This window comes from Oncorhynchus clarkii, chromosome 7 (genome assembly GCF_045791955.1).
Source record: "Oncorhynchus clarkii lewisi isolate Uvic-CL-2024 chromosome 7, UVic_Ocla_1.0, whole genome shotgun sequence".
Classification (NCBI taxonomy): domain Eukaryota; kingdom Metazoa; phylum Chordata; class Actinopteri; order Salmoniformes; family Salmonidae; genus Oncorhynchus; species Oncorhynchus clarkii.
In genome coordinates, this window is record NC_092153.1 from 88,146,019 (window position 1) to 88,168,667 (window position 22,649).

General features: G+C 43.9%; 1 protein-coding gene across 2 annotated transcripts in view; it reads right to left on the minus strand.

Moving 5' to 3' along the window:
• LOC139414503 (TSEN2 tRNA splicing endonuclease subunit) overlaps positions 1 to 22,649 on the minus strand; it is a 40,107-nt gene that overhangs the window by 10,700 nt on the left and 6,758 nt on the right. For both annotated transcript variants that reach the window (XM_071162415.1, XM_071162414.1), the window contains exons 6-9: positions 16,589 to 16,639; positions 16,341 to 16,479; positions 2,562 to 2,598; positions 2,352 to 2,463 (exon numbers count right to left, since the gene is read on the minus strand). In XM_071162415.1, coding sequence (XP_071018516.1) covers positions 2,352 to 2,463; positions 2,562 to 2,598; positions 16,341 to 16,479; positions 16,589 to 16,639 — 339 coding nt within the window. The remainder of the gene's footprint in view (positions 1 to 2,351; positions 2,464 to 2,561; positions 2,599 to 16,340; positions 16,480 to 16,588; positions 16,640 to 22,649) is intronic.

Below are 22,649 nucleotides of genomic sequence, written 5' to 3' on the forward strand. Positions count from 1 at the left end.
GAAGCTTATAAAGCCATGACAGCACATTCAATTTAGGGTATGTAAACTTCCGACTTCCAACTATACATGTCAATCTCTCATGGCTCAAAGTAGAGGAGAGATTGACTTCATAACTACTTGTTTCTGTGAGAATGATTGACATGCTGCATGCACCGAGATGTCTGTTTAAACGACTAGCACACAGCTCAAACACCCATGCATACCCCACAAGACATGCCACCAGAGGTCTGTTTAAACTACAAACACACAGCTCCAGAACAGACTATGGGACGCGCACAGTACTACATAGAACCATGACTACATGGAACTCTATTCCACATCAAGTAACTGATGCAAGATTTAAAAAACATAAATAAGGATAAGAGACGCACTCTACACACGTACACATGGATGTTGTATTGTAGACATGATAGTGGCTTGTAGTAGTGGCTTGAAGGAACACAATGTGTGGTGAAAAGTGTTATGTAATGTAATATTTAAACTGTATACAACTGCCTTAAATGTTGCTGGACCTCAGGATGAGTAGCTGCTGCCTTGGCAGGAACTAATTGGGATCCTTAATAAAAACAAATAGATACAGTGTACAAAACATTAAGAACACCTTAATGCTTAGGGTTAGGGTTCCATGACATTGACTGACCAGGTGAATCCAGATGAAAGCTATGATCCCTTATTGATGTCACTGAATCCACTGCAATCAGTGTAGATGAAGGAGAGGAGACAGGTTAAAGAAGGATTTTTAAGCCTTGAGACATGGATTGTGTATGTGTGCCATTCAGAGGGTGAACGGGCAAAACAAAATATTTAAATGCCTTATAATGGGGTATGGTAGTAGGTGCCAGGTGGACCGGTTTGTGTCAAGAACTGCAACCCTGCTGAGTTTTTCACACTGTGGTAATCAAGAATGGCCCAAGTTTCCTGTGGTAATCAAGAATTGCCCACCTCCCAAAGGACATCTAGCCAACTTGACAACTGTGGAAAGCATTGGAGTCAACATGGGCCAGCAATCCTGTGGAACGCTTGACACCTTGTAGAGTCCATGCACCGACGAATTGAGGCTGTTCTGAGGGCAAAAGGGGGGGTGCAACTCAATATTATAAAAGTGTTCTTAATGTTTAGTACACTCAGCATCTTACTATACCACATACACTAACGATACTAAACTCAGCAAAACAAGAAATGTCCCCTTTTCAGGACCCTGTCTTTCATTATTTATAAAAATCCAAATATCTTCACAGATCTTCATTGTAAAGGTTTTAAACACTGTTTCCCATGCTTGTTCAATGAACCATCAACAATTAATGAACATGCACCTGCGGAACGGTTGTTAAGACACTAACAGCTTACAGACGGTAGGCAAATAAGGTCACAGTTAGGAAAACTTAGGACACTAAAGAGGCCTTTCTACGGACTGAAAAACACCAAAAGAAAGATGCCCAGGATCCCTGCTCATCTGCGTGAACATGCCTTAGGCATGCTGCAAGGAGGCAGCGACGGTGGATTTGTGTCCGTACTGCAGAAGTGGCCAGGGAAATAAATTCACAAAGTGCTGTACAGAAACCCAGCCTAAAACCCCAAACAGCAAGCAATGCAGGTGTAGAAGCACGGTGGCTAGGAAAAACTCCCTATAAAGGCCAGAACCTAGGAAGAAACCCAGAGAAGAACCAGGCTATGAGGGGTGGCCAGTCCTCTTCTGGCTGTGCCGGGTGGAGATTATAACAGAACATGGCCAAGATGTTCATATGTTCATAGATGACCAGCAGGGTCAAATAATAATAATCACAGTGGTTTTCGAGGGTGCAACAGGTCAGCACCTCAGGAGCTAACATCCTACACACTCCATATACCATAATATATACACACTACACACAGCATATACTAACTACTGCATAGACTATATACACTACACATTACATATACATAACATATACACTACATATACTAACTACTACATAGACTACATACTCCATATACTTACCATAATATACATATACTACACACTGCATATACTAACTATAAACAACTCAATATTAGAAAGGTTAATGTTTTGTCCACTCGGTGTATTTCGACATCTTATTTATATGCACAACAATGTCATCGGTATCTGTCAGGTGAAATGGGTAGATGAGGTAGCACAGTATCAACTACTGGAATACAATACGGTTGATTTATAGTTTCTTAGTTATGAGAATGTATATGTTATTGTGGAGAACATATTTTTGTATTAAGGGAAGATACCGCCATGAATATGCCCCAAGGCTAGGTAGGGGTGTATACAAATAATCCAATTAGAAATAACATTGTAATTCTATGGTGGACTGGACCCAGGTGATAAGGTGAAGGTGTGTTACCTTGGAAACGTTGCCGGTAATCCTGCTGAGAGCAGCCAGAGACCTCCAGCTGAACGGACGGAGAGCCCCTCCCCTACCCGGCTGGTCTACCTTTTCTACCACCACAGAGTAACTGAGGGAGTGGGATGGAGATACATATTTCACATAAACACTATTTAAACAATTAGTGGATCCCAATGGAAATGTTAACGTACTGTAATTCATACAAACCTTGCATGGTAGAAAGGTGGTCCTTTTCGGTAAAGCACTGCATGGAAGAGAAAATACAGTACACGGCAATAAGACTAAGAATTATCATAGCATCATGAATCAACACATCTGAGTGTCTAGTGTTTTATGGTTGGAGGATCACAGTCAACCCATTAAACTAACAGTGAAACATTCTCAGTCAACCCATTAAACTAACAGTGAAACAAGGTCTTTACTGCAAACATTCTCAGTCAACCCATTAAACTAACAGTGAAACATTCACAGTCAACCCATTAAACTAACAGTGAAACAAGGTCTTTACTGCAAACATTCTCAGTCAACCCATTAAACTAACAGTGAAACATTCACAGTCAACCCATTAAACTAACAGTGAAACATTCACAGTCAACCCATTAAACTAACAGTGAAACAAGGTCTTTACTGCAAACATTCTCAGTCAACCCATTAAACTAACAGTGAAACATTCTCAGTCAACCCATTAAACTAACAGTGAAACATTCACAGTCAACCCATTAAACTAACAGTGAAAAAAGGCCTTTACTGCAAACATTCTCAGTCAACCCATTAAACTAACAGTGAAACATTCTCAGTCAACCCATTAAACTAACAGTGAAACATTCTCAGTCAACCCATTAAACTAACAGTGAAACATTCTCAGTCAACCCATTAAACTAACAGTGAAACATTCACAGTCAACCCATTAAACTAACAGTGAAACAAGGTCTTTACTGCAAACATTCTCAGTCAACCCATTAAACTAACAGTGAAACAAGGTCTTTACTGCAAACATTCACAGTCAACCCATTAAACTAACAGGGAAACTGTACCGTATTCACAGTCATCCCATAAAAAAAAAGAGATCATGATGAGCAGATGAGACACTTAATTTTTCAGCATGTTTTTACAAAAAGATAGTTTTAGAGTTGGATAAACTTGGATAAAATCTAATTTTATTTGTCACATACACATGTTGAGCAGATGTTATTTCGGGTGTAGCGAAATGCATGTAGGACATATACAGGATTCTTATTGCCAAGGACTATACAGCAAATGCTCTGGCAAACCAACAACCAGCAAAAGAAACAGAAACCTGAAAATACCATCCAACCTGGAACTGAGTGAGTAATGTTTAGTCTGAAGCTACTTATAAAGCCAAGAAGAAAAAGACATCACAATGATCTATTTTAAGGACTGGATACCAAATTAAGGCTACCAAGCTTACTAGGACAGAACAGATCCAGATACAACTTCAATTAGCACAGTGGTGTGAAGTGAGAGGTGTCAAAGCCCTTGGGCCCAACAATTGCAGGAGAGTTGCAGGAAGCTCCATGGCTTCCCCCTGTGCAGAGGTCATCACAATATATAGTACCCCTTGGATGAAAAAAAATAACACAAATTGAGAAGGCACACACACTTTAATTTTTTATTTTTTTTATTTTTTATTTTTTTTTGGAGCCGGCCACCTAGCCAAACTGAACAATCAGGGGAGAAGGGCCTTGGTCAGTGAGGTGGCCAATAACCCAATGGTCACTGACAGAGCTGCAGAGTTTCTCTGTGGAGATGGGAGAACCTTTCATAAGGACAACCATCTCTGCAGCACTCCACCAATCAGGACTTTATGGTAGAGTGGACAGTCAGAAGCCACTCTTCAGTAAAAGGCACGACAGCCTGCTTGGAGTTTGTCAAAAGGCACCTAAAGGACTCTCAGACCTTGAGAAACAAGATTCTCTGGTCTGAAGAAACCAAGATTGAACTCTTTGGCCTGCATGCCAAGTGCCACGTCTAGAGGAAAGCTGGCACCATCCCTACGGTGAAGCATGGTGGTGGCAGCATCATGCTGTGGTGATGTATTCAGTGGCAGGGAATGGGAGAATAATCAGGATCGAGGGAAAGATGAATGGAGCAAAGTACAGAGAGATCCTAGATGAAAACCTGCTCCAGAGTGCTCAGGACCTCAGACTGGGGCAAAGATTGTAACATACTTTGTTTCATGGAAACATGGCTCACTTGGGATACGTTATCAGAGTCGGTACAGCCACCTGTTTTTTTTTTCACGCATCGCACCGACAGAAACAAATATCTCTCTGGAAATAAGAATGGCGGGGGTGTATGCCTTATGATTAACGAGTCGTGGTGTGATCATAACAACATACAGGAACTCAAGTCCTTTTGTTCACCTGACCTAGAATTCCTTACAAGCAAATGCAGACCGCATTATCTACCAAGAGAATTCTCTAGGATTATAATCATATTAGTGTACATCCTCCCCCAAGCAGACACCTCGACGGCCCTGAAAGAACTTCATTGGGCTCTATGTAAACTGGAAACCACATCCTGAGGCTGCATTTATTGTAGCTGGGGATTTTAACAAGACTAATCTGAAAACAAGGCTCCCTAAATTTTATTAGCATATCGAATGCACGACTCGGGCTGGAAAAATTCTGGATCATTGCTACTCTAACTTCCGCGACGCATACAAAGCCCTCCCTCGCCCTCCTTCGACCACAACTCCATTTTGTTGCTCCCAACCTATAGACAGAAACTAAAACAGGAAACACCCGTGCTCAGGTCTGTTCAAAGCCGACCAATCTGACTCCATGTTTCAAGATTGCTTCGATCACGTGGACTGGGATATGTTCCGGATAGCATCGGACAACAACATTGATGTATACGCTGACTCGGAGTTTATTAGCAAATGCATCGGTGATGTTGTACCCGCGGCGACAATTAAAACCTTCCCCAACTAGCATGACTGTATGAGATAATGGCGGGTGAAAGACAGGGTAGTGCGGCAGGTGCCGCTTCTCATTCGAATGCTGTTATTTTATCTAAAACATCAGGTGTACGCCAACCCCAGCTAAGTAACTAGTGCAAAGAGTTAAAGCGCAATTATGTGTTTTATCTCCAGTACTTTGCCATGATTGTCAGTTCTCAGTGTGTCCTTGCTGGGATGACACAAATCTACTGCAGGAGAATATCAACACCAAACACATTGGTTCACCGTTCCACGGGAGCGCACAGTACACAGCATACCATAATGTTCTGAATAATGACCAAGTCTACCTCGCTCCCTATTCCACTGAACCGCTTAGGCGTAACAAACGCAAGTCCAACATTTATCGGAAACTGTTAAACTACCTGTTCACTACCCTCCTGCTCTCCAGGGATGTGCAACTCAACCCTGGGCCTAACATCACCGAGCCAGCCTCAACCCTGGGCCTAACATCACTGAGCCAGCGATACTCACCGGAGTGGAAAGCAGTGGATGGCCTCGTCCACTGATCGTCGCCGCTGTGGAAGTGGGTGAGTGCTATGGTCCCATGGTTTCTCTCGACTCACCCGGCTCCAGGATAGATTTTGACTCTTCAAACATACCCAAGTCGCTAAATGCGATCCCTGACTCTGCTTCTGGTACGCAAGCTGTTTTAATTAGTTCCCCGCATCCAGTGTAGGTGGGAGGGATTGTTAATTGCGCTAGCGAACTGCCCCTAATCAAAACGAAACAAAAACAGCCTAAACCCAGCCATCAGAAAACACAGAAAATTCAACATCTACTCACAGACTCCAACCTTGACTTCCTCTGCCTCTCAGAGACATGGCTCCATAAAAACTCTCCATATGCTGCTGTTATTGTACCTGGCTACAATGTTCTCAGGAGAGACAGTATTGAAGGAAGAGGAGGGGGTGTGATGATTTACATTAAAGAACACATCCCCGATGTAAACAAATTGAGTGGTCATGTGATAATGAACTAGAATGTATTGGCCTGAACGTTACACTGTCTCCCCAAATGTCTTTTACCCTTATTGGAATGTATAGGCCACCTTCCACCAAAAGTGTGTTTTTTGATCAGTTTAATAACATGCTTAGGGAATGTGATTTTGGGAAAGAGGTCATCTTAAATGGGAGATTTTAATATTAATTATGAAGACAAGTCTTGTAGGAAAACCCTCAAACGGATCACTAATACCTTTGACCTTACACAGCTAGTTAAAGGGCCAACCAGCGTGACTTGTTGTTCTAAAACACAGCACCTGGTGTTCAGTAATAAACCAGAGAGAGTGACTAAATCATTCAATATGGTTACTGGGCTATCTGATCATAATCTGACACTTATAGCCAGAAAGCTGTCTAAGAGCAGCTTTAACCACTCTACTGTTAGAAAGCCGGATCAACTAAGAATACCTAAGAGTGAATTAAGCTATTTTGAAAACGCAATTAAGGGAATTAACTGGAATGATCTCTTGTCCTATACAGATGTGGAAGCTGATAGTCAGGTTTTTCTATCCACAATCCAGACTACAATAAATGGTTTCCTAAAGAAAATCAAATCCAAACCTGGCCAAAAGAGCATTCTTCCTTGGCTAAATGGAGAAATCTGGAAATTGATGAAAGAACGAGATGCTCTAAAAATAGCCCTAAGATCCAAATCAAATCAAATCAAATTTTATTTGTCACATACACATGGTTAGCAGATGTTAATGCGAGTGTAGCGAAATGCTTGTGCTTCTAGTTCCGACAATGCAGTAATAACAAGTAATCTAACTAACAATTCCAAAACTACTGTCTTGTACACAGTGTAAGGGGATAAAGAATATGTACATAAGGATATATGAATGAGTGATGGTACAGAGCAGCATAGGCAAGATACAGTAGATGGTATCGGGTACAGTATGTACAAATGAGATGAGTATGTAAACAAAGTGGCATAGTATAGTATAAAGTGGCTAGTGATACATGTATTACATAAGGATACCGTCGATGATATAGAGTACAGTATATACGTATGCATATGAGATGAATAATGTAGGGTAAGTAACATTTATATAAGGTAGCATTGTTTAAAGTGGCTAGTGATATATTTACATCATTTCCCATCAATTCCCATTATTAAAGTGGCTGGAGTTGAGTCAGTGTCAGTGTGTTGGCAGCAGCCACTCAGTGTTAGTGGTGGCTGTTTAACAGTCTGATGGCCTTGAGATAGAAGCTGTTTTTCAGTCTCTCGGTCCCAGCTTTGATGCACCTGTACTGACCTCGCCTTCTGGATGATAGCGGGGTGAACAGGCAGTGGCTCGGGTGGTTGATGTCCTTGATGATCTTTATGGCCTTCCTGTGACATCGGGTGGTGTAGGTGTCCTGGAGGGCAGGTAGTTTGCCCCCGGTGATGCGTTGTGCAGACCTCACTACCCTCTGGAGAGCCTTACGGTTGAGGGCGGTGCAGTTGCCATACCAGGCGGTGATACAGCCCGCCAGGATGCTCTCGATTGTGCATCTGTAGAAGTTTGTGAGTGCTTTTGGTGACAAGCCGAATTTCTTCAGCCTCCTGAGGTTGAAGAGGCGCTGCTGCGCCTTCTTCACGATGCTGTCTGTGTGAGTGGACCAATTCAGTTTGTCTGTGATGTGTATGCCGAGGAACTTAAAACTTGCTACCCTCTCCACTACTGTTCCATCGATGTGGATAGGGGGGTGTTCCCTCTGCTGTTTCCTGAAGTCCACAATCATCTCCTTAGTTTTGTTGACGTTGAGTGTGAGGTTGTTTTCCTGACACCACACTCCGAGGGCCCTCACCTCCTCCCTGTAGGCCGTCTCATCGTTGTTGGTAATCAAGCCTACCACTGTTGTGTCGTCCGCAAACTTGATGATTGAGTTGGAGGCGTGCGTGGCCACGCAGTCGTGGGTGAACAGGGAGTACAGGAGAGGGCTCAGAACGCAACCTTGTGGGGCCCCAGCGTTGAGGATCAGCGGGGAGATGTTGTTGCCTACCCTCACCACCTGGGAGCGGCCCGTCAGGAAGTCCAGTACCCAGTTGCACAGGGCGGGGTCGAGACCCAGGGTCTCGAGCTTGATGACGAGCTTGGAGGGTACTATGGTGTTGAATGCCGAGCTGTAGTCGATGAACAGCATTCTCACATAGGTATTCCTCTTGTCCAGATGGGTTAGGGCAGTGTGCAGTGTGGTTGAGATTGCATCGTCTGTGGACCTATTTGGGCGGTAAGCAAATTGGAGTGGGTCTAGGGTGTCAGGTAGGGTGGAGGTGATATGGTCCTTGACTAGTCTCTCAAAGCACTTCATGATGACGGATGTGAGTGCTACGGGGCGGTAGTCATTTAGCTCAGTTACCTTAGCTTTCTTGGGAACAGGAACAATGGTGGCCCTCTTGAAGCATGTGGGAACAGCAGACTGGTATAGGGATTGATTGAATATGTCCGTAAACACACCAGCCAGCTGGTCTGCGCATGCTCTGAGGGCGCGGCTGGGGATGCCATCTGGGCCTGCAGCCTTGCGAGGGTTAACACGTTTAAATGTCTTACTCACCTCGGCTGCAGTGAAGGAGAGACCGCATGTTTTCGTTGCAGGCCGTGTCAGTGGCACTGTATTGTCCTCAAAGCGGGCAAAAAAGTTATTTAGTCTGCCTGGGAGCAAGACATCCTGGTCCGTGACTGGGCTGGGTTTCTTCCTGTAGTCCGTGATTGACTGTAGACCCTGCCACATGCCTCTTGTGTCTGAGCCGTTGAATTGAGATTCTACTTTGTCTCTGTACTGGCGCTTAGCTTGTTTGATAGCCTTGCGGAGGGAATAGCTGCACTGTTTGTATTCGGTCATGTTACCAGACACCTTGCCCTGATTAAAAGCAGTGGTTCGTGCTTTCAGTTTCACACGAATGCTGCCATCAATCCACGGTTTCTGGTTAGGGAATGTTTTAATCGTTGCTATGGGAACGACATCTTCAACGCAAGTTCTAATGAACTCGCACACCGAATCAGCGTATTCGTCAATGTTGTTATCTGACGCAATACGAAACATCTCCCAGTCCACGTGATGGAAGCAGTCTTGGAGTGTGGAGTCAGCTTGGTCGGACCAGCGTTGGACAGACCTCAGCGTGGGAGCCTCTTGTTTTAGTTTCTGTCTGTAGGCAGGGATCAACAAAATGGAGTCGTGGTCAGCTTTTCCGAAAGGGGGGCGGGGCAGGGCCTTATATGCGTCGCGGAAGTTAGAGTAACAATGGTCCAAGGTCTTTCCTCCCCTGGTTGCGCAATCGATATGCTGATAAAATTTGGGGAGTCTTGTTTTCAGATTAGCCTTGTTAAAATCCCCAGCTACAATGAATGCAGCCTCCGGATAAATTGTTTCCAGTTTGCAGAGAGTTAAATAAAGTTCGTTCAGAGCCATCGATGTGTCTGCTTGGGGGGGGATATATACGGCTGTGATTATAATCGAAGAGAATTCTCTTGGTAGATAATGCGGTCTACATTTGATTGTGAGGAATTCTAAATCAGGTGAACAGAAGGATTTGAGTTCCTGTATGTTTCTTTCATCGCACCATGTCACGTTAGTCATAAGGCATACGCCCCCGCCCCTCTTTTTACCAGAAAGATGTTTTTTCCTGTCTGCGCGATGCGTGGAGAAACCTGTTGGCTGCACCGCTTCGGATAGCGTCTCTCCAGTAAGCCACGTTTCCGTGAAGCAAAGAACGTTACAGTCTCTGATGTCCCTCTGGAATGCTACCCTTGCTCGGATTTCATCAACCTTGTTGTCAAGAGACTGGACATTGGCAAGAAGAATGCTAGGGAGTGGTGCGCGCTGTGCCCGTCTCCGGAGTCTGACCAGAAGACCGCCTCGTTTCCCTCTCTTTCGGAGTCGTTTTTTTGGGTCGCTGCATAGGATCCACTCCGTTGTCCTGTTTGTAAGGCAGAACACAGGATCCGCGTCGCGAAAAACATATTCTTGGTCGTACTGATGGTGAGTTGATGCTGATCTTATATTCAGTAGTTCTTCTCGACTGTATGTAATGAAACCTAAGATGACCTGGGGTACTAATGTAAGAAATAACACGTAAAAAAACAAAAAACTGCATAGTTTCCTAGGAACGCGAAGCGAGGCGGCCATCTCTGTCGGCGCCGGAAGTTAGAGCATGACAGACGTAGGTTTACCATTTTGAGAAATAAGGTGATGAAAGAAATCAGACAGGCCAAGGCAAACTTTTTTATTAACATAATTGGTGAAGCAAAGGGAAATTCTAAACTGATCTGGGAGAATCTAAAAACGTTAACAGGGAAAGACCATAGCAACACTGCGAAAAGACTAGAAATCATGGTGAATAACAATCTAACACTGGATGCAGTCGAAATAGCAATAGCCTTCAATTCCTACTTTATTGACTCTGTCAGTGTACTGACACAGAACCCCTCCACTGGTTTCTTGGGCTCAGTGCTAGTAAATGATGCTCAACCTGTCTTCATCATAAGGTGAACAAGGTGATTAGCTCACTAAAGAACTCTAAAGCCAAAGATGTGTTTGGGCTGGACTCCACCTTTCTTAAAAACTACAAAGAGTCACTCATGGTGACCTTAGTAATGGGGACAAACACATCTATTGGTCTCGGGGTGTTTCCAAGGGTATGGAAAACGGCCATAATAACGGCCATCTTTAAATCTGGCGACCCTGCTGACGTGAGTAACTACAGGCCCATTAGTATACTACCTGTGGTGTCAAAGGTTTTTGAAAAATGTGCAGCAGAACAACTGATTGCCCACCTCAACAACAGCCCCTTCACATTACACTCCATGCAGTTTGGCTTCAGAGCGAAACACTCCACAGAAATGGCCAACTGCTTTCTTCTGGAAAATGTGAAGTCCAAGATGGACAAAGGGGGCGTTGTTGGGGCTGTGTTTCTGGACCTAAGGAAGGTTTTTGATAATGTTAACTATGAGATTCTCATCACAAAATTGTCCAAGTTCAACTTTTCCCCCGATGCCTTGAGATGGATGAAATCATACTCTGAAGGCATGTGTCAGAGTGAGCAATGAGCTGTCGCCCACTCTTAGCTATGATGTGGGCGTGCCCCAAGGGTCAATACTGGGGCCCCTCCTGTTCAGCCTGTACATTAATGATCTGCCTTCTGTCTGTACTGGGTCTGAAGTTCAAATGTATGCAGATGATACAGTGATATATGTGCATGCAAAGAGCAAACTACAAGCTGCACAAGAACTTACTACTGTAATGGTCCAGGTTACAAAGTGGCTCAGTGACTCGTGTTTGCATCTCAATGTGAAAAAAACAGTTTGCATGTTCTTCACAAAGAGGGCAACAGATGCCACTGAGCCAGATGTCTATGAGCCAGGGGAGAAGCTCCAGGTGGTTTCTGATTTTAAGTACCTTGGCATCATACTTGATTCCAACCTCTTTTAAAAAGCATGTGAAAAATTCAGATAACCAAATTCAACCTAGCTAATTTCCGATTTATACGAAATTGTTTGACTACAGAGGTAGCAAACTGTACTTCAAATCTATGATACTTCCCCACTTAACATACTGCTTGACCAGTTGGGCCCAAGCTTGCTGTACAACATTAAAACCTATTCAGTCTGTCTACAAACAGGCTCTCAAAGTGCTTGATAGAAAGCCCAATAGCCATCATCACTGTTACATCCTCAGAAAGCATGAGCTCCTGAGTTGGGAAAATCTTGTGCAATACACCGACGCATGTCTTATATTCAGTATCCTAAATGGCCTGGCTCCCCTTCCACTCAGTATGTTTGTTAAACAGAAAACCCAAACATATGGCAGCAGATCCACAAGGTCTGCCATGAGAGGTGACTGTATAGTTCCCTTAAGGAAAAGCACCTTTAGTAAATCCGTTTTCTCTGTGAAAGCTTCCCATGTCTGGAATACACTGCCATCAGACACACAACTGCACCACATATCACACTTTCACAAGATGCATGAAGACATGGCTAAAGGTCAATCAGATTTGTGAACATAATCCCTAGCTGTTTGTTGCCGCTTTCCATGTTGTCTGTTGTCTGTAGCTTGTGAGGTGTGGAAACACTTTGTTGCTTTTATGAATTTTGTCTTGCTGCTTTTTGTCCTGTGTTGCTCTGTCTGTATGCTATGTCATGCTTGTCCTATGTTGCTCTGTCTGTATGCTATGTCTTGCTTGTCCTATGTTGCTCTGTCTGTATGCTATGTCTTGCTTGTCCTATGTTGCTCTGTCTGTATGTTCCATCTTGTTTGTCCTATGTTGCTCTGTCTGTATGCTACGTCTGGCTTGTCCTATGTTGCTCTGCGTGTGCTCCCTGCTCAATGATTGTCTATATTGTAAATTGTTTTTAATAACCTGCCCAGGGACTGCGGTTGAAAATTAGCCGGCTGGCTAAAACCGGCACTTTTACTGAAACGTTGATTAATGTGCACTGTCCCTGTAAAAATAAAATAAACTCAAACTTTGAGGACAATACAGTGCCCCAGACACGGCCCGCTACCAACACCTGCAGACTCTTTCACCGCAGCCAACGTGAGTAAAACATTTAAACGTGTTAACCCTCGCAAGGCTGCCGGCCCAGACGGTATCCCTAGCCGTGTCCTCAGAGCATGCGCAGACCAGCTGGCTGGACATACCGACATATTCAATCAATCCCTATCCCAGTCTGCTGTTCCCACATGCTTCAAGAGGGCCACCATTGTTCCAGTTCCCAAGAAAGCTAAGGTAACTGAGCTAAACGACTATCGCTCCTTAGCACTCACTTCCGTCATCATGAAGTGCTATGAGAGACTAGTCAAGGACCATATCCCCTCCACCCTACCTGACACCCTAGACCCACTCCAATTTGCTTACCGCCCCAATAGATCCACAGAAGACGCAGTCGCAATCACACTGCCCTAACCCATCTGGACATGAGGAATACCTATGTAGGAATGCTGTTCATCGACTACAGCTCAGCTTTGCATTCTGCAATAGGTACCAGGATTGGACTGCTGAGGACTGGGGTAAAGTCATTTTCTCGAATGAATCCCCTTTCCGATTGTTTGGTGCGTCGGAAAAAAGCTTCTCCGGAGAAGACAAGGTGAGCGCTACCATCAGTCCTGTGTCATGCCAACAGTAAAGCATCCTGAGGGAGTGGGCTCACTCACAATTTTGCCTAAGAACACAGCCATGAATAAAGAATGGTACCAACACATCCTCCGAGAGCAACTTCTCCCAACCATCCAGGAACAGTTTGGTGATGAACAATGCCTTTTCCAGCATGATGGAGTTCCTTGCCATAAGGCAAAAGTGATAACTAAGGGGCTCGGGGAACAAAACATCGATATTTTGGGTCCATGGCCAGGAAACTCCCCAGACCTTAATCCCATTGAGAACTTGTGGTCAATCCTCAAGAGGCAGGTAAACAAACAAAACCCCTCAAATTCTGACAAACTCCAAGCATTGATTCTGCAAGAATGGGCTGCCATCAGTCAGGATGAGGCCCAGAAGTTAATTGACAGCATGCCAGGGCAGATTGCAGAGGGTCAACACTGCAAATATTGACTCTTTGCATCAACTTCATGTAATAGTCAATAAAAGCCTTTGACACTAATGAAATGCTTGTAATTATACTTCAGTATTCCATAGTAACATCTGACAAAAATATCTAAAGATACTGAGGCAGCAGACTTTGTGAAAATTTTAATTTGTGTCAATCTCAAAACATTTGGGCACGACTGTACATAGACTTGAAATCATTGGCCACTATTAAAATGGAACACAGTCACTTTAATAATGTTGACATATCATGCATTACTCATCTCTATTGTATCTGTCTATGCCGCTCTGACATCGCTCATCCAAATATTTATATATTCTTAATTCCTTTACTTAGATTTGTGTGTATTAGGTATTTGTTGTGAAATTGTTAGCTATTACTTGTTTGATACTGCTGCACTGTCAGGAACTAGAAGCACAAGTATTTTGCAACACGCAAATCGTGCTAAACACGTGTATGTGACAAAGAGCATTTGATTTAAGGTGAACCTCAAATAAAATTTTATTGGAAACATACACATGGTTAGCAGATGTTAATGTGAGTGTAGCAAAATGCTTGTGCTTCTAGTTCCGACCGTGCAGTAATATCTAACCTAACAATTTCACAACAACTACCTTATACACACACAAGTGTAAAGGAATGAATAAGAATGTGTACATATAAATATATGGATGAGCGATGGCCGAACGGCATAGGCAAGATGCAGTAGATGGTATAGAGTACAGTATATACATATGAGATGAGTAATGTAGGGTACGTAAACATTATATAAAGTGGCATTGTTTAAAGTGACTAGTGATACATTTATTACATCCAATTTTTTATTATTAAAGTAGCAAGAGATTTGAGTCAGTATGTTGGCAGCAGCCACTCAATGTTAGTGATGACTGTTTAACAGTCTGATGGCCTTGAGATAGAAGCTGTTTTTCAGTCTCTCGGTCCCTGCTTTGATGCACCTGTGCTGATCTCGCCTTTTGGATGTTAGCGGGGTGAACAGGCAGTGGCTCGGGTGGTTGTTGTCCTTGATGATCTTTTTGGCCTTCCTGTGACATCGGGTGGTGTAGGTGTCCTGGAGGGCAGGTAGTTTGCCCCAAGTGATGCGTTGTGCAGACCTCACTACCCTCTGGAGAGCCTTACAGTTGTTGGCGGAGTAGTTGTCGTACCAGGCGGTGATACAGCCCGACAGGATGCTCTTGATTGTGTATCTGTAAAGGTTTGTGAGTGTTTTTGGGGACAAGCCAAATTTCTTCAGCCTCCTGAGGTAGAAGAGGCGCTGTTGCGCCTTCTTCACAACGCTGTCTGTGTGGGTGGACCAATTCAGTTTGTCCGTGATGTGTTACTGTTCCGCTACCCTATCGATGTGGATAGGGGGGGGGGGTGCTCCCTCTGCTGTTTCCTGAAGTCCACGATCATCTCCTTTGTTTTGTTGAGTGTGAGGTTATTTTCCTGACACCACTCTCCGAGGGCCCTCACCTCCTCCCTGTAGGCCGTCTCGTCTTTGTTGGTAATCAAGCCTACCACTGTAGTGTCGTCTGCAAACTTGATTGAGTTGAAGGCGTGCATGGCCACGCAGTCATGGGTGAACAGGGAGTACAGGAGGGGGCTGAGCACGCACCCTTGTGGGGCCCCAGTGTTGAGGATCAGCAAAGTGGAGCTGTTGTTTCCTACCTTCACCACTTGGGGGCGGCCCGTCAGGAAATCCAGGACCCAATTGTACAGGGCGGGGTTGAGACCCACGGCCTCCAGCTTAATGAGCTTGGAGGGTACTATGGTGTTGAATGCTGTGTTATAGTCAATGAAAAGCATTCTCACATAGGTATTGCTCTTGTCCAGAAGGGATAGGGCAATGTGCAGGCGATTGCATCGTCTCTGGACCTATTGGGGCAGTAAGCAAAGTGGGTCTAGGGTGATAGGTAAGGTGGAGGTCATATGATTCTTGACTAGTCTCTCAAAGCACTTCATGATGACAGAAGTGAGTGCTACGGGGTGATAGTCATTTAGTTCAGTTACTTTTGCATTCTTGGGAACAGGGACAATAGTGGCCATCTTGAAGCATGTGGGGACAGCAGACTGGGATAAGGAGATTGAAAATGTCTGTAAACACACCAGCCAGCTGGTCTGGGCATGCTCTGAGGACGTGGCTAGAGATTCCATCTGGGCCGGCAGCCTTGTGAGGGTTAACACGTTTAAATGTCTTACGTCGGCCACGGAGAAGGAGAGCCCACAGTTCTTGGTAGCTGGCCACAGTTAAAAGAAAAATCTGCCGTTTCCAGCTACAACAGTCATTTACAAGATTAACAATGTCTACACTGTATTTCTCATCAATTTGATGGACAAAACATTTGCTTTTCTTTCCAAAACAAGGACATTTCTAAGTGACCCCAAACTTTTGAAAGGTCTTGTGAATATACATACATACATAAATTAATTGGCAAGGGCACTAGAACAGTTTACAATTAATGAATTATTAACTCACTGAGGTCAGCCCCGTACTTCACTCCAGGCTTGGGCACCCACCCCCTGCTGCGGAAGTAATGGTAGGCCATGTATGACGTCTCAAAGTGGGGCTGAACCGACCGGAACATCTCCCAAAGCTGGAGCACCGACAATGGCTCCTGAAGAGTAAGTCAGAATAAGCAAGACTCGCACTAAACAAACATGCACCATAACAGCAAAGGCTTTAGTTAATAAGACATATATGTTTATAAGACTGTAGCTTCTTACCTCATTGTAGTAAACTGAAAGGCATCCTAATGCATAGACCAAGAAGAAAGCCTGAAAGAAGAAAATAATGTTCAAAAGATCAGAAAAATACAGGGCAGTCTTAGAGGGAGGAGCCTACTCCTAATGTCTAAAATGGCATCTATCCCATAGATCAGTGGTCACTAACCAGTCAATCGTGATCAACTATCTCCAAGCCTTTCCTAGTAGATCGCCAAACATTTCTGTAAAAAGCCCAATGATAAAGCCTTGCATTCCTATTTTGTTTAGCTCTGTCTGGTAGCGGTAGGTGCACTTGATTCAGATGGCCTGCGAACAGGGTAGTCAGTGTTCCAATTTTGAACCATTTCGTGTGTCTGAAGGTACAAACTCCACCTACCGGGCCTGGAGAGCAAATCAAGTGCACTTATAGGCCTACCGCTAGCCTATCAAATAGCTCATATCACCTGCAGCTTCCACGATCCCACAGCGAAGTTGATAGTCAACTACAGCTCCTGATGTAACCTACAATGCATTGGAAAGTATTCAGACCCCTTCCTTTTCTCCACATTTTGTTACGTTGCAGCCTTATCCTAAAATTGATTAAATATATATTTTTTCCCGTCATCAATCTACACACAATACCCCATAATGACAAAACAAAAACAAGTTTTTAGAAATGTTTGCAAATGTATTAACAAAAAACATAAATATCTGGACCCTTTACTATGAGCCTCGAAATTCCGCTCAGGTGCATCCTGTTTCCATGGACCATCCTTGAGATTTTTCTACAACTTGATTGGAGTCCCCCTGTGGTAAATTCAACTTATTGGACATGATTTGGAAAGGCACACACACACACCTGTCTATATAAAGGTCCCACAGTTGACCGTGCATGTCAGAGAAAATCCAAGCCATGAGGTCAAAGGAATTGTCCGTACAGCTCCGAGATAGAATTGTGTCGAGACTCATACAAAATACATTTGCAAGACTAGTCACCTCCTTTAATTACCTGGCTCCACCTGCGTCTTGTTTAAGAAACCCAATATCTTGTCTATTTACGACAATGTACGCCAATGATGTATTTTCACCTACAGTACCAGTCAAAAGATTGGACACCTACTCATTCAAGGGTTTTTCTTTATTTTGACTATTTTCTACATTGTTGAATAATAGTGAATACATGAAATAACGCATATGGAATCATGTAGAAACCAAAAGTGTTAAATCTAAAATTAATTTGAGATTCTTCAAAGTAGCCACCCATAGCCTTGATAACAGCTTTGCCCATTCTTGGCATTCTCTCCACCACCAGCCTCCCGAGTGGTGCAGTGGTCTAAGGCACTGCATGGCAGTGCTAGCTGTGCCACTACAGATTCTGAGTTCGAGTCCAGGCTCTGTCGCAGCCGGCCGCGTCCGGGAGACACATGGGGGAGTGCACAATTGGCCCAGCGTCGTCCGTGTTAGGGGAGGGTTTGGCCAGCAGGGATATCCTTGTCCCACAACGCACTAGAAAGACCAATTCAGAATTAGTGTAAGGCGTCAGGAGAGAGATTAGGGAGGGCAGGTAGGGTACAGGCCGGTGCTGATGGTGGACGATAACACCCAGCAACAGTCAACAAAGCTATTTGAAAGTTTAATGCTTTGGGGACAGACTTCGTGGAGACAAGGTGATCCTTGGTAAAGATTGCCACTCACCCACCTTTGGAAAATCTGCCTTGCCGAAAAAGGTTATAACCAGAAAGGTTAATATCAGTATTCACAACACTCTTCCTTAACTAAGTCTCAGTAATGACCAACATATCTGTGAACCCACACTTTCAATTGTTCCAATTTAGGTAATAAGCTTCTAGTGTAAAACCCAATTGATTGGACATGATTTGGAAAGGCACACCTGTCTATATAAGTTCCCACAGTTGACAGAGCATATCAGAGCAAAAACCAAGCCATAAGGTCAAAGGAATTGTCCGTAAAGCTCCAAGATGGATTTGCGTTGAGGCACAGATCTGGGTAAGGGTACCAAAAAATGTCTGCAGCATTGAAGGTCCCCAAGAACACAGTAGCCTCCATCATTCTTAAATGGAAGAAGTTTTGAACCACCAAGACTCTTCCTAGAGCTGGCTGCCCAGCCAAACTGAGCAACCGGGGGAGAAGGGCCTTGGTCAGGGGGGTGACCAAGAACCTGATGGTCACTCTGACAGAGCTCCAGAGTTCCTCTGTGGAGATGGGAGAATCTTCCAGAAGGACAATCATCTCTGCAGCACTCCACCAATCAGGCCTTTATGGTAAAGTGGCTAAACGGAAGCCACTCCTCAGTAAAAAGGCACATGACAGCCCGCTTGGAGTTTCCCAAAAGTCACCTAAAAGACTCTCAGACCACGAGAAACAAGATTCTCTGGTCTGATGAAACCAAGATTCAACTCTTTGGCCTGAATGCCAAGCGTCACATATGAAAGAAACCTGGCACCTTCCTTATGGCGAAGCATGGTGGTGGCAGCATCATGCTGTGGGGATGTTTTTCAGTGGCAGGGACAGAGACTAGACAGGATCGAGGGAAAGATGAACAGAGCAAAGTACAGAGAGATCCTTGATGAAAACCTGCTCCAGAGTGCTCAGGACCTCAGACTGGGAAGAAGGTTCACCAGGTTCCAACAGGACAACGACTCTAAGCACACAAGCAAAACAACGCAGGAGTGGCTTCGGGACAAGTCTCTGAACGTTCTTGAGTGGCCCAGCCAGACCCGGACTTGAACCCGATTGAACATCTCTGGAAAGACCTGAAAATAGCTGTGCAGCAACGCTCCCCATACACTCTTATAGAGCTTGAGAGGATCTGCAGAGAAGAATTGGAGAAACTCCCCAAATACAGGTGTCCAGCTTGTAGCGTCATACCCAAGAAGACTCGATGCTGTAATCGCTGCCAAAGGTGCATCAACAAAGTACTGAGTAAAGGGTAGAGGTCGACCGATTATGATTTTCAAACGCCGATACCGATTATTGGAGGACCAGAAAAAAGCCAATACCGATTAATCGGACGATACTTTAAATGTATTTATTTGTAATAATGACAATTACAACAATACTGAATGAACACTTATTTTAACTTAATATAATACATCACTAAAATCAATTTAGCCTCAAATAAATAATGAAACATGTTCAATTTGGTTTAAATAATGCAAAAGCAAAGTGTTGGAGAAGAAAGTAAAAGTGCAAAATGTGCCATGTAAGAAAGCTAACGTTTAAGTTCCTTGCTCAGAACATAAGAACATATGAAAGCTGGTGGTTCCTTTTAACATGAGTCTTCAATATTCCCAGGTAAGAAGTTTTAGGTTGTAGTTATTATAGAAATTATAGGACTATTTCTCTCTATATGATTTGTATTTCATATACCTTTCACTATTAGATGTTCTTATAGGCACTTTAGTATTGCCAGTGTAACAGTAAAGCTTCCGTCCCCCTCCTCGCCACTACCTGGGCTCGAACCAGGAACACATCGACAACAGCCACCCTCGAAGCAGCGTTACCCATCGCTCCACAAAATCCGCGGGAAGGGGAACAACTACTCCAAGTCTCAGAGCGAGTGACGTTTGAAACGCGCACCTCGCGAACTAGCTAGCCATTTCACATCGGTTACACCAGCCTAATCTTGGGAGTTGATAGGCTTGAAGTCATAAACGGCGCAATGCTTGAAGCACAGCGAAGAGCTGCTGTCAAATGCACGAAAGTGCTGTTTGAATGAATCCTTACGAGCATGCTGGTGCCTACCACCGCTCAGTCAGACTGCTCTATCAAATCATAGACTTAGTTATAACATAATAACCCCCTGAAATACGAGCCTTAGGCCATTAATATGATCAAATCCGGAAACTATCATTTCAAAAACAAGAAGTTCATTCTTTCCGTGAAATACGGAATCGGGTGGCATCCATAAGTCTAAATATTCCTGTTACATTGCACAACCTTCAATGTTATGTCATAATTACGTAAAATTCTGGCAAATTAGGCGGCCCAAACTGTTGCATATACACTGACTCTGCGTGCAATTAGCGCAAGAGAAGTGACAATTTCACCTGGTTAATATTGCCTGCTAACCTGGATTTCCTTAGCTAAATATGCAGGTTTAAAAATATATACTTCTGTGTATTGATTTTGAGAAAGGCATTGATGTTTATGGTTAGGTACAATCGTGCAACGATTGTGCTTTTTTCGCAAATGCGCTTTTGTTAAATCATCTCCCGTTTGGCAAAGTTGGCTGTCTTAGTTAGGAAGAAATAGTCTTCACACAGTTCGCAACGAGTCATGGTAGCAGGCAATATTAACTAAATATGCAGGTTTAAAAATATATACTTGTGTATTGATTTTAAGAAAGGTATTGATGTTTATGGTTAGGTACACATTGGAGCAACGACAGTCCTTTTTCGCGAATACGCACCGCATCGATTATATGCAACGCAGGACACGCTAGATAAACTAGTAATATCATCAACCATGTGTAGTTAACTAGTGATTATGATTGATTAATTGATTGTTTTTTATAAGATAAGGTTAATGCTAGCTAGCAACTTACCTTACTGCATTCGCGTAACAGGCAGGCTCCTCGTGGAGTGCAATGTAAAGCAGGTGGTTAGAGCATTGGACTAGTTAACCGTAAGGTTGCAAGATTGAATCCCCGAGCTGACAAGATAAAAATCTGTTGTTCTGCACCTGAACAAGGCAGTTAACACACTGTTCCTAAGCCGTCATTGAAAATAAGAATGTGTTCTTAACTGACTGGTTAAATAAAAGGTTAAATAAAGGTGTAAAAAAAAGAAAGACAAAAGAAAGCCCAAATTGGTGTCCAAAAATTCCGATTTCCGATTGTTATGACAACTTGAAATCGGCCCTAATTAATCGGCCATTCAGATTAATCGGTCGACCTCTTGTAAAGGGTCTAAATTATTCTTGTGTAAATGCGATACTTCTGTTAATTTTTTATAAATTTGCTAACATTTCTAATAATCTGTTTTTGCTTTGTCATTATGGTGTATTGTGCGTAGATTGATGAGGGGAAAAAACAATTGAAAACATTTTAGAACAAGGCTGTAACGTAACAAAATGTGGAAAAAGTCAAGGGGCCTGAATACTTTCCGAATGCACTGTATACCTGACTTGTTGAAATATAATTTGAAAATGGTTGGTGAAGAACAACATTGGCAGGGCAATTCAAGCACAGCCAAAATGCATTGATAATGTATTGGGCCTATAGCCTATGGCACAAACCTCATTGCTACAGTACTTTTTAATAGGTTACTGTTGCATAGGCTTACGATCTTTTAAAGACATTTAAAAAAGTTTGAGCAGTAGATCTCGGCCTGCATTTTGACTCAGAAAGTGATCTTGGCTCAGAAAAAGTTGCTTTACAACACCCTAGATAATGGCACTCTAGTGCACTAGGGGCACAGTATTGGTGGTGGTAGTGCAGGTGTCATCAGGACAGGAGGGTGGTGGGGACAGAGGACAGGGAGGGTGGTGGGGACAAGGGAGGGTGGTGGGGACAAGGGAGGGTGGTGGGGACAAAGGATGGTGGTGGAGACAAGGGAGGATTGTGAGGACAAGGGAGGGTGGTGGGGACAAGGGATGGTGGTGGAGACAAGGGAGGGTTGTGAGGACAAGGGAGGGTTGTGGAGACAGGGGACAGGGAGGGTTGTGGGGACGGGAGTGAGTTGAGTACCTCAGCCTCACTTCAGAATACTAACAGCTCTGTGAGGTCAAACAATCAACTCCAATACCTCTCTACCTCAGCAGACCTCACACTAGCAGATCTGCTCAGACCTGACACCAGCAGATCTGAGCAGACCTCACCAGCAGACCTCACACCAGCAGACCTGACCAGCAGACCTGACCAGACCTCACACCGGCAGACCTGACCAGACTTCACACGAGCAGACCTGATCAAACCTCACACCAGCAGACCTCACACCAGCAGATCTGCTCAGACCTGACACCAGCAGATCTGAGCAGACCTCACCAGCAGACCTCACACCAGCAGACCTGACCAGCAGACCTGACCAGACCTCACACCGGCAGACCTGACCAGACTTCA